Source organism: Hylobates moloch, unplaced genomic scaffold (assembly GCF_009828535.3).
Source record: "Hylobates moloch isolate HMO894 unplaced genomic scaffold, HMol_V3 SCAFFOLD_11, whole genome shotgun sequence".
NCBI classification, from domain to species: domain Eukaryota; kingdom Metazoa; phylum Chordata; class Mammalia; order Primates; family Hylobatidae; genus Hylobates; species Hylobates moloch.
In genome coordinates, this window is record NW_026652286.1 from 74,254,080 (window position 1) to 74,267,648 (window position 13,569).

Sequence of the window (13,569 nt, forward strand, 5' to 3'; positions counted from 1 at the left end):
CAAACCCACAGCCAATATCATACTGAATAGGCAAAAGCTGGAAACATTCCCTTTGAAAGCTGGCACAAGACAAGGATGCTCTCTCTCACCACTCCTATTCAACATAGTATTGGAAGTTCTGGCCAGGGGATTCAGACAAGAGAAAGAAATAAAGCGTATTCAATTTTGAAAAGAGGAAGTCAAATTATGTCTGTTTGCAGATGACATGATTGTATATTTAGAAAACCCCATTGTCTCAGCCCAAAATCTCCTTAAGCTGATAAGCAACTTCAGCAAAGTCTCAGGATACAAAGTCAATGTGCAAAAATCACAAGCATTCCTATACACCAATAACAGACAAACAGAGAGCCAAATCATGAGCGAACTCCCATTCACAATTGCTAGAAAGAGAATAAAATACCCAGGAATCCAATCTGCAAGGGATGTGAAAGACCTCTTCAAGGAGAACTACAAACCACTGCTCAAGGAAATAATAGAGGACACAAACAAAAGGAAAAACATTCCATGCTCATAGATAGAAAGAATCAATATTGTGAAAATGGCCATACTGCCCAAAGTAATTCATAGATTCAATGCTATCCCCATCAAATTACCATTGGCTTTCTTCACAGAATTGGAAAAAACTAATTTAAATTTCATATGGAACCAAAAAAGAGCTGGCACAGCCAAGACAATCCTAAGCAAAAAGAACAAAGCTGGAGGCATCCATCATGTTACCTGACTTCAAACTATACTACAAGGCTACAGTAACCAAAACAACATGGTACTGGTGCCAAAACAGATATACAAACCAATGGAACAGAACAGAGGCCTCAGAAATAGCACCACACATCTACAACCATCTGATCTTTGACAAACCTGACAAAAACAAGAAATGGGGAAAGGATTCCCTATTTAATAAATGGTGTTGGGAAAACTGGCTAGCCATATGCATATGGATCCCTTCCTTACACCCTATACAAAAATTAATTCAAGATGGATTAAAGACTTAAACGTAAGACCTAAAACCATAAAAACCCTAGAAGAAAACCTAGGCAATACCATTCAGGACATAGGCATGGGCAAGGACTTCATGACTACAACACGAAAAGCAATGGTAACAAAAGCCAAAATAGACAAATGGGATCTAATTAAACTAAAGAGCTTCTGCACAGCAAAAGAAACTATCATCAGATTGAACAGGCAACCTACAGAATGGGAGAAAATTTTTGCAATCTATCCATCTGACAAAGGGCTAATATCCGGAATCTACAAAGAACTTCAGCAAATTTACCAGAAAAAAATAAACAACCCCATCAAAAAGTGGGCAAAGGATATGAACAGACACTTCTCAAAAGAAGACATTTATGCAGCCAACAAACATATGAAAAAAAACTCATTAGAGAAACGCAAATCAAAACCACAAATCAAAACCATCTCATGCTTGTTATAATGGTGATCATTAAAAAGTCTGGAAACAACAGATGCTGGAGAGGATGTGAAGAAATAGGAACACTTTTACACTTTTGGTGGGAGTGTAAACTAGTTCAACCATTGTGGAAGACAGTGTGGCAATCCTCAGGTGTCTAGAACTCGAAATACCATTTGACCCAGCAATTACTAGGTATATACCCATAGGATTATAAATCATTCTACTATAAAGACACATGCACACATATGTTTATTGCAGCACTGTTCACAATAGCAAAGACATAGAACCAACCCAAATGCCTATCAATTATAGACTGGATAAGGAAAATGTGGCACATATACACCACGGAATACTATGCAGCCACAAAAAAGGATGAGTTTATGTCCTTTGTAGGGACATGGATGAAGCTAGAAACCATCATTCTCAGCAAACTAACACAAGAACAGAAAACCAAACACCACGTGTTCTCACTCATAAGTGGGAGATTAACAAGGAGAACACATGGACACAGGCAGGGGAACATCACACAGTGGGGCCTTTCAGGGGTGAGGGGCTATGGGAGGGATAGCATTAGGAGACATACCTAATGTAGATGACAGGTATACCACGGCATGTGTATACCTATCTAACAAACCTGCATGTTCTGCACATGTACCCCAGAACTTAAAGTATAATTTAAAAAAAAAAAATCATCAAATGACCTAAGCTCCAAGAATATAAAACTCCAATAATGTATTTCTAAAAATGCTAAGATGAAAACTTGATACCCTAAAGGCAAAGTCTAGTGATACCGTATGATGTCCATAGAGGAAAGAATTGTAGAGATAAGGCCAATACACTGAAATCATTTTGTATAAGGCAGGCATTGATTTATTCATTTCACAAATATTTCTTGAGTCCCTACCAGATGCTAGTCATTTTTTACAGAGTATATCCATTCCTCATCAAACTGGTATTCTACTTCAGAGGAAGCGTAGAACAGTAAAGGTAAAAGCAAACAAGCAAATAAACAAAACAGTCAAATATGAGCCCAAATCCTGGCCGAGATACTTAAGAACCATTAATTCTTTGGCAAATTATTTTACCTTTCTGAACTTCTTTTTCAGCATTTACAAGTAGAAATAATATTACCAACCACACAAGTTTGTTGTGAGGATCAAATAAGCTAATGTAAATAAAGCAAGGGCCTGGCATATTCTTACTGTGTTTTCAAGTCAGCTAGAGAATAAAATCCAAACTTCTTCGCTTTTGGACAGATCATAAACAATACTGTTTGCCTTGTAATCTTTCATGTTTCCTCTTCTTTCTCATTTACAGTAACTCTAGCCCACTGAACATCATATTTCATTGATTCTAAGACACATATTTCTCCCATTTTAACTTCTCTACATACAACATGTCTTATAATCTAAGCCTTCTTGCAATCGCTGTCAGTCAAGTGCCAGTCATTACCATGACAGAGTTTTCATCATCAGTGCATGTGCCAACATTAAAAACAATGGCATCCCGAGTTTCAGAATGAATGGCATGGCTTGAAAAAAATCCTGGGAACAGTAGTGAAGTTCCTTTCAAGCCTAAGAAACAAATACGTGTGTGTGTGTGTGTGTGTGTGTGTGTGTGTATGTGTGTGTGTGTTGAGAAGGGTGGAGAGTACGTAAGGAACAGTTAAATCAGATTTGTTTAGCAACATGCTGGAACTGTTAGTCAAAATACGCTACTTATATGTAATTGCAAAGTCAGTTTAATTGTCTAGCACCAAAAGCTTTTGGTCTATTAGGGATTCTTTAGATTGTTTTAAAGAAATCCTTCATCACCAATGTCCTTTTGACACAGAGCACAATCCTGTGGAAAAATATGGGCACTGAAGCTTGAGTTGAAACGCGATTCTGTAGACTCCATCCCTAAATGTGAAGGAACTTAGGAATACCATAACAAATTTATTTTTTAATTATGTGCATAAGAGTTATATATGATCCAAATCTATATCTAATTGAGTATAAAGAACTGTTTTAAGAAGTATAAAATAAAAATCTAAGATATAATTTAACTGATAACACTTCTTTTTGCTTATTTCTTAAAGATACATAAAATGTCAAAGCAGGTTACAATTGATAAAAGCTTAGACTTCATGCTATATGTTATTCACTGGTTACCCTAAAATGTGCTTAATGTACCAAAGGAACTTAAACAAATGTTTGTTGAAATAAATTAAGAATCTTTCCAGATGGAATACAATGTCTGGCCCTGAATGCTCCTCCAAGAAAAGGGTTCCTGCAGAAATCCTTCCCCTAGGTAAGTGTGGGGATTTTCTTACTGCCCAGGATCAGCATTTTATAGCTGCTTCTGCCACTCTTCAATCTACTCTATACAAAATTCTGTTTCAAGAAGGCTAACTCGGTAATAACAAAAATGATTTTTATCTATAACAGTTTAACTCCCTAAAAGAATTTTTAAGTTACCTTTAGAAATTGCCATTTCTAATTCTTATTTCGACTCCTAACTCTCAAGATAGTTTTGTTAGCGATTCCCATGAAGAGAACTCTTCCTAGTTTTTTTGTTTGTTTGTTTGTTTTTTGAAGGTTTTGTGCTACTGCAAGTCAGGACAAAATGCTTTTTGTGTCACAAACCAAAGCTGGTGCAATTGAAACATGAACTCTGCTTTGAATAGGCAGTCAATGTTAACATGACTATCCACACTGTAATTGATTCCTGGCAACTTATATTTTTAGATGAATATCACGTAAATGCTTTAAAAATTATGCAAATCTTATGGTTAAATCCCCAGTTTCACACTGTCATGTGAGTCAATGTCTCTAAAACAACCTGCATTATAGCTTAGAAGCAGTTTTAGCCACATGATGGCAATGAGAAGTAAAAGAAAGCCTTGCCTTTTGCAATCTTTAGTCACGATCAGTTTGTGGATCTTTGGTAACATTAGCAATCGACACACAATTTTGTTACCATTCATAGTCTTCCTTTGGTGACAAAGATTGGCAATTTTTCAAAACCTAGTTCCACTCTTTATTGAAATAAGAGATAAAACAAAATCCTTTGCTCTTCCCTTTCTTTCTTCCCATTTGTGCCAACTGCTAGCTGTGTAGCATTTGGCAAGTCACCTACCTTCTTTTTACTGTGATTCTTTTTTCTTATCAGTAAACTGAGGATTATAAAAATGCATATCTCATAGGTTTGCGATAAGGATTAAATGAGTTAACACCTACAAGGCACTTGGAGAAGGGCCTAGTATACAGAAGTCACTAATAAATCTAGCTATTATTTCTATTCTTGCTGGACATAATCATATAAAATCAACAGAGATGAATGAATAGATTAATGAATTAATGAAAGAAGTGAGATATAAAGCTTGACCTTCAAAGATGGCTAAAATTTCAACAGAAAGAGAAAGTGGGGGTTAAAGATACTTATTACTGCTATTTATGCCCTTTTCTTCCAGTCTTCTGCCCGCACCCAGGATATAACTTAGATATAATGAGCACAGCACAAGGAATGTTGGTTCAGTAGATCAGAGCCAACGTGTGGCTCTCCAAATTCCTATGAAAAGGGAGAAGAGAAGGAATGGGGGTGAGTGCGCTTTTGAAGAGCATAATCCACCTGTATCCAGCTGTGCCTGGCTGAATACTGAGAGAATAGAGGACTGAGATATGGGATACTGAGAGAATCTGCCAGCCCCACGGTCCACGTGTTCCAGCCCCAAATATATTGGGTTTTGCCCACTTGACAACAACCTACTGGCTGTGTAACTTTCTGCACATTGTTTAACATTTCTAAATTTCAGCATTGTTCTTTATAAAACAGATACTAAAAATAGCTGAGTAGATGCTCTGAAGATCAAATTACATTTGTATGACAACTAGAAAAGAACCTGCTACAGAATAGGTATTCAAAAAATGTTAGTTGCCCCAAATATATATAAATATTTTGGATTAGTCCTCCACAGAAACAGCAACTTACATTAAACTGTATATAATTCTAGTTAACATCATTTCTCCTCTTTGTCATGGCTGAGAGCTGAATTAGGTGGAGAACAGTTATGCTGCAATCATATAGGTTGTTTGAGTATGTGTAACACTCATTTCTGTATTCTGCTCTAAACAGAGATTCTATAAGAACTGTGATTCAGTCAGTTCCAATGGCTTAAAGCCTCTTGAGCAGCATACCAAATTTTAGATGCCAAAGTTTAATTGAAATTTGGCATATGGATAAGCACTTCTGAATGTATTGAAAGCCATCAGAAGATTCCTAAACAAAGAGCAATCACACACGGTAATTTTATCCAACGGGAACCAATTATATTTGGCATTTTTTTGTGAAAGAAGGAGAAAAATAAGAATGGACTCAAGAAAATGTTTTCCTTTTATGACTTTTACCCTCTTTAAGATGAATTGCCTTATGAAGTTACTTTTACGACTCAAGGAACATAACTGTCTAGAGAAAAAAATTATGCAATGTCTTCCTGTAGGCAAACATTTTGTTACAGAATAAATGTGGACTTTTAAGCACATCTGGCAATCATTCCACAATCTACAATGCTGGCATCCTAAAAATGTTTCATGATAATAATATGTTACCAGTGGAGTTGATTACTTCAAGCCAGGGGAGGTTTTAACACAAAACAGGTCGTTTCCATGCAGCACACAGAGCTTCAAAGTCATCAGCTATGAGACCCACCATTAATCCAAGTGGTTGGGGGAGATCATTACTCCTAATAGAAGGGGAGCCAGATTCGAAGGTGGTTTTTACATGTGCTTTTCCCCTGGAAGAGCAAGCTTCCACACTGCAAATCTTTCATCAAAGTCTAGGTCTTGGCTTTATGGTTATAGATGCTATTTCAAAGGGTATAATAGATTATAGGATTCTTTCTGCGTTCTAAACCACTACATATGTATAAGAAATCATTGGGTCACACATGTTCTTTTATTGATTTCACTTATCATTCAATAAATGTCTTGTTAAGAAAATCAGCCCTTTAATTTTATTTGGAAATACCTTGTACTGCTGCTGGACTGTCATGTTCTGATGTGACTGCCCCTTTGGGGTCAGAGAGTAAAGCCACACCTCTGTGGGTCAGTGGTGGTATCTTTGCTTAAAGGAGTAGACCTATCTAATGTCAATCATCTAGGAAAGGCGGAGAATTTTAAAAAGAAATAAAGTTTAGAAAATAGATATTACACCAAAGAAAATGGTTGTGGCCGGAGGTGGGGAGGCAGTCATTCTTCAGTCTGGGCTAGGACTAAGGACTAGATTGATTGAGCACGGTCTGCAGAGGGAAAGCAAAACACTCACTGACAAATAGATGACACTTGGGGCCAGGCGAGGGTCAGTCCCTAGGAGACTCTATAAATGAGCTGGAAGAGCAGTTATAGCCAGCCAGGAGTTTTTCCCTTTTTATTAATTCTCTTTGGTAAAGATATAGCCTTACCTCAGGTGTGCAGAGGGAACTTTAAGGAAAGAGCCTCAGGCTAGAGAGCTAAAAGAAGAGTAGTATGCTGGTGGCAGTAGTGATTAGTGAAAGATCCCCTGAAAGATAAGTCTTTGTGACAGACAGCTGGAATATAAGATATAGGTATCTCTTTTGATATGCACATTCACTCTTCTGCCCAACTTAGCTGATCCAGATGCTATTTTATTAAAGTAGCGGGCATCATTTTATTTCTTATTAGAATAAATATTGAGAAGAAGGAAATCTCTTTGTTGAGGAATAGATTAAATGGCACCTTCTCTTTGCCAGGCACTGTGTTAAGTATGGGGGATGAAGGACAGACCCACTTCCTGTGGCTTACATTCTAGTAAGAGGAAAAGGACATGTGAACAAATAAGTGTAAAAATGTGTAACAGATGTTTCAATGAACATGGTTGCCAAAAACGAGGGAGAGATAACAAGGATATGATAATTTAATATGATGCATAGGCCTGAGTCCATGTTCTTCAATCTTAAACTTCTTTAAGAGACTAGTTACCCTATTGGCAAGTAATATCAGGAAAGATTCTCTAGCCTACAGTCTGAATTTTTTCATTCCCTTATTATCAATGTGTTCAATCCTAACTTTTTTTTTGCCTGGAGAAAAGAAAGCAATATGTGGGGGATTTTACTTGTGGTCTCTAACATTACATTACCTTTCTTAAACTGGGAATTCAAACTCTAGATCTTGGGTTCATAAATGGGGTTCAGGTCATCCAAAACCCTCTTGAAGTCAATAAAAATTTTAAAGGATCTGTGACCCATTTTTTAAAAGTCACTTTTTGTTTTTTTCATATGAAATAGAGGATAGAATTAAGAATCACTTTGAGTTTCCTCTAAGACTGTGATGCAATAAGTCACCTTTTGAAAATATTTAGTACATATCCATCAGAGACCTTATCAGCAGTGGAGCACTGACTCCATTAATAACTAGAGAGTAAACCTTTTATGAAATGGAAAAGCCGTCGTTCTTACAAGCTATACATTCTTTAACCAAGGTAATATCAAAATATATTATGAGTGCATTTCCACTGTAAATACTCTGTCATTCAAATCTCTATGTTTTGATTAATTGTTAGTATTTCCTCTTGTCTTTGGTGTTCTGCAATTTAAATGACATGTTTAAATGGGTTTATTTTTATGTTTTACACTAACATTGGTATACTTCATAAACATGAAAATTCATTATTTCTGGAAAATCCTCACCCATTGTCTATTCAAGTGTTGCCTCTCCCACTTCTATATGTTTTCTTTTCCTGGAACTCTTACCTTCTAGCTCCATTACGCTTAACAATGTTCATATAAAATATTTTTTATGTCTCTGCATTTTGGGTATTATCATCAATTATGCTCTAATCTGCATTTAACCCTTCCATCGAATTTTTTTAAGAATTGTATTTTTTACTTATAGATGTTCTATTTGTCCTTTTCTTTAAAAATGTCATTTTTTTCTTAAGGTTTGATTTATTCTTTTATATTGTCACCATTTATACGTACTTTTAAATATTCTTTTTCATGTTGTTGTATTATCTCAACTTTTTAAAAAATCCACTCACTACCGCATGTCTTATATCGACTCACTCATGGTCGATTGAGTCCATGGTCCACTGACTCTCACTCTTGGTCGATTGTTTCCTTGTGTGTTTTGTTATTCATTATAGCAAGCGTATCTTTAGCAGGACTTGCTTTCTTCTTGAAAAGCCTAGGCAGTCTAGATGCTTGATACTAGTCTTTCATAATGATTTTGTTTTTTTTTTTTTGAGATGGAGTCTCGCTCTGTCGCCCAGGCTGGAGTGCAGTGGCGCGATCTCGGCTCACTGCAAGCTCCACCTTCCGGGTTCACGCCATTCTCCTGCCTCAGCCTCTCCAAGTAGCTGGGACTACAGGCGCCCGCCACCACGCCCGGCTAATTTTTTGTATTTTTAGTAGAGACGGGGTTTCACCGTGGTCTCGATCTCCTGACCTCGTGATCCGCCCGCCTCGGCCTCCCAAAGTGCTGGGATTACAAGCGTGAGCCACCGCGCCCGGCCTGATACTAGTCTTTCATAATGATTTTGTGTTTTACTCTTATAGGAGCCTCAGAAGTATTTTCCATGTTGAAAATTTCTAGGCTAGTTAGGTAGGGTATAAAAACAAAAAACCCAAAAAGATATTCTCAAGGGGGAGTGTTCTTTTCTTCCTACTATTAAAGTTTCCTGTTCTCACTGTATGCTGGTGGGCATATATTTCTAGCCTACATTTTTATTTAATGGCTTTATGCAGGGCACAAGGGTATCTCAGTTCCAGCTCTCTGCCTCATCTGGCACCAAGAGTTTACCTTCTTTCTGTCTCATATGGACATTAGATTCCATGCTCCTTGGTCACTGGGACGCATAACTCACAGGACAACCACATCATCACTTCACAATCTGTACTCGCTTTTAATGTCTTTGTTCTTAGCACATGGTAGATTACCCTTTTATTTTTCACAAAATTGGGAGATGTTTTAAAATCATTTAAAATCTTTTATCCAGTACTGCTAGGTGTCTGTAACCATCAATTTTTCAGATTGTCTCAGTCAGCTGCATTGCCAGTGCTTTAGTTTACAGTTTACTGTTTCATTATTCATAATCAATCAATTACTCCTTCCCAAGCAGAAAGTTTAGTTGGACTGTGTTTTCAGATCCTGAGATTTTAGAAATGCTTAACTTTTTAGATGTCTGGGATTGTTCCCCAAGTTCAGAAGTGAAGAACTGTAAACATATCTTTAAAGTTCTAAATAAAGGAAATCTGAAATGCCTCCTGGGACCTTGGCAGGACATGGGCCTTTCTTGCTAATCACCATTACAAATTGATCACAATAGAGAATATTAATTCATTTGCTATTGAAAGTTAAATAAAGAGAAAATCTGAGTCATTTTCTTCTAAACACCATTTCAACTTATTACTACTTTAACTATTAAGGCCTTATTGCACATAATTGCTCACAAATATGCAATTCTCAGTAGTAAAAGCCTCATAAATATATGTAAAAAATCTTTTTAAATAAGAAAACTATGAAACAGAAATTTTTGGCAAGAGTCATAAAATGTATTTCACAGAAATGACAACTTACAAAGACTTGGGATCTTATAAGGGAAGATCTCAATGATTTGAGAAATGGCAATATTCATATCTAAAATGTACTAGTGATTGCCACTTTCAGAAATGAAACACCTCCCACTCTGAACAAAAAATGAAATTGTATAAATCACAAGTCTAAAGCATATGGAAGAGTTGATTTGTACTCTACCAGAGGGAGTAATTTTCTTTAGCTCTTTCTCATACATCATAGGTGTGAAGTACTTTTGTTTCTTGGTTAAAATTTTTCCATTAGTTGATTATTCAACTGAAAAAACTTAAAACCTTGTCAGAGAAAACAGTGGATGAAATGTAACTATAGAACCTTTCGGAAATAATAGATTCATATAAAACCAAACTCAAATTCTAGAGCATGGCTCACTCTTACATGTATTATAGTACCTCTGACATCATGCAGAAGGTGGATGTTATGAATTGAAGCACATTAAAATATTTCTGTTCATCACTCTGCTGCTCAGCTCTATTTATTAAGAATAGTCCAGGATTCTTGAACTAAGGGAGAAAAATACATATTCACTAAATACTGCATGTTGAGGACAGCCGGGTAACATAGTGAGAACCTGTAGCTAAAAAACCTAATAACAAGAATTAGACAAATTAGGCAGTAAGCCACATTTGAAGAAAGCACTGGGAAGAGTTTTCAGGACAACTTGGAATTAATACTTTATTTAGTCTCTCTCACTACTGATATATAACCACAAGGTTTTTAATCAAATCGTTTTTTGACAGACACAGCGACAAGTGATTACAGGGATAATAGAATGAAAAAACGTTTTGTTCATGGAACAGTCTAATTTTTAAAAAGCCATATAAATTTTTAGTCACCTGGTTTAGCCAGGAGGTATTGTTGCCAAACCTATAACCCTCAGACATCGGAGATCTCAAGTTTAAGCCAATAAAAATTCCATCTACGTCTTAAACTTACACCTTCAAAGTAAATTTTAAAATAGCAGCATTTCAGAATATCCAAGATTTATTTATTTTTCTTTCTATTCTTGTTTCTTCTTGTCATATATCACCTTGCTATTCAGAGGGCGGTCCATGGGCTAGCAACCTTGTCATCATCTGAGGGATGTCAGAAATGGAGAATCTTGGGCTGTACCTCAGACCTGCCTTCTTAAAATCTGCACTCTAACAAGATTTCCAGATGATTTGTATGCTAGCCATTAAAGTTGGAAAAGTCTGTACTATGAGACATAAAAATATCTTCTAACTTAACACATCAAGTGTAAGATTTCTTTGAGGGATGATGAAATTGTCCTGGAATTAGATATTAGTGGTGGCTGTACAACTTTATGGATATATTAAACAATAGTGCATTGTACAACTTAAATGGGGGAATTAGATGGTATGGGAATTATGTCTTGAACTTTTAAAAAGAAAAATATATACATAATTGTAAATGCTCTTAACTTGCACAGCACACAGATGAATGAAACCAGTTCCAACTATTTTCCTTTATCTTTGAGAAAAATTAGATGCTCCCTTCACTGGGGCTCACCTCTTACTTCAAAAGGGCACCGCAGCAGGCCTTGAGACTGGGCAGCCCTGACACAGCACCCATCTATCAAGAGGGTCTGCCAGGCGCCTATAGGGAGGAATCCTTCCTCCAACTAAAGCTGTTTATAGAGCTGAGAACCTCGGGAAACCGCTTGCGGGTAGATGTGACAAGTCAGGAAACTTGACTACCCAATCACCCAAAGGGGCAATGGGACAGAAATGCTATCTGCCCGCTGCACATATGGTCACAGCGGTGTCGGGGAAGCGGAGTCTTTTCTTCTGGAGTCCACTCTGCTTACTCCCTACCTCCCCTCCCGCCACCCACCCAGCTAAAAAAAAAAAAACCCTAGATTCATAAACAAAAGCTTGTAGTTACCCACAGCCCAACAAACGACCCCGACGCCCTCACTTCTACAGCCCGTAAGTCTCCCAGCCCCTAACAAGCTCGTCTCCCCAGACGCCCCTGGTTAAAAGCTTCGCGCCGCCGGTGGAGAGGGCTATTGGTTCTATTTCTGTCTTCACTCCAAGGCCCCAGGCCCGGGGATAGGTCCTGGTCTAACTTTGGCTGTCCCACGGTCCAAGGACCTGAGCGCTCAGCCCGAAACGCTAAGCCAAGCGTGGAGACCGCCGGGCGCACCCAGCACTCAGGCGGCTCCGACCCTTGGAGTTCTAGTCATCTCTCCCACATAGGCTAAGAGTCACCCGGGCGCACATCTGAATCAGCCCCCTGTTCAGATCACGCCTGTTACGTAGCGATCCTGTCTCTTGGAGAGCACAGGATGAAGGGGTCTGGAGAAATCGACCACCCATCTGATCACCTGCAATGGTGTTGGTACTATGCGGTCTCACTCTCGTGGGCAAACATATCCATGCGTACCTACGAGGAGCAAACCTAGACACCCCCGCCTCCCCCACTCCCCGAGCGCCCCTCCACTCACTCAGGTCCCAGCCCTGGCTCTCGCGGACCTCCCAGCACCGTCCTAGGAGGTACACACGCGGGTTCAGAACGCGCGCGGACCGGACTCGGCCACTTCTGCGAGCGCACAACCTCCCTCCGCGCAGCCCGCGCCCGATCCGCCCCGCGTCGCCGGCACTCACAAGCAGGGGTAGTAGCCGTAGCAAGGCAGCGGGGCTTGGGGGCAGCCGTCTTCTCCCAGCTCCGAGTCCATTAGCAGATAGTCCTGGCTCTCGTTGCGCCGCGCGCCGGCTCCGACAGCGCCCCGGGGAGAACTGCCCCTCCGGGGCCCGAACGCCGGGCTCTGGCTCATGGCGGGAACGCCCGACTGGCCTGGGCCCCGCTCCCGGGGGAGCCGAATGGGCAGTTCCAGCGGGGACCCGGTGCGGAGGGCCCGCGTCAGCGGCCGAACCGGTCCTGGGCAGACCGGTGCCCAGGGGACGGCGATGAGGCAGGAGGTGCAGACGCCCACCGCAAGTGGCTCGCCCACTGGCCCGGGGAGAAGTCGCCACTTAAGGGGGTGCAAAGAGGACCTTGACCTGAGCAGGTCAGGCCAAGAAGACCCCGCGAGGATGCGTCCGGGGCTCCCGGGCAGAGAGGGCACAGGCGGGGCCGCTGGTGGTAGCGAAGCGTAAGAGCGGAGAGCAAGGGAGACAGCGCTGAAGAGTTACTATGTCAACAGAGACTCTACAGCCCTCAGCTCCCGCCTTCATCCCCCGGCATTCTCCGTCAAGATCCCCACCTTTAAAGGGATCCGAGCGACGTTCTAGAAAGCAGCCAAAGCCTGTCCTGTAGCCACAACTTTCAGGAGGCGGTATGAGCCAGAACTAGGCGGAGCCAGGCACGCACTCTTTTTTTCCCCTCTACTATTTAGTTGGCTTATTTAGTAAGGATACCAACTGCGGACTTTCTAGGAAGCTTCCTTTAAGAACCACTCTGGAAGAGCTAAGGAAACCTGTTCCTTAAAAGGGACACGAGCCTCTTCTTTCTCCAGACTGCCTTCATTTTCTTTGGGCATTTTCTCTCTTACTCTCAACTCATAAAGTTATTATGACTCTGCTTTAAAAATGAACAACGTTCTATGTTCCCAACGCCAGATGTTCC

General features: G+C 39.8%; 1 protein-coding gene across 1 annotated transcript in view; it reads right to left on the reverse strand.

Annotated features, from left to right (window-relative positions):
* The window catches only part of TRPC6 (transient receptor potential cation channel subfamily C member 6), a 129,007-nt gene extending 115,724 nt beyond the window's left edge, over positions 1 to 13,283 (reverse strand). Inside the window, exon 1 of the mRNA XM_032167224.2 lies at positions 12,609 to 13,283. Within this exon, the coding sequence (XP_032023115.1) occupies positions 12,609 to 12,778 (170 nt within the window). The 5' untranslated portion in view covers positions 12,779 to 13,283. The remainder of the gene's footprint in view (positions 1 to 12,608) is intronic.
* Positions 13,284 to 13,569: the final 286 nt, after the last annotated feature.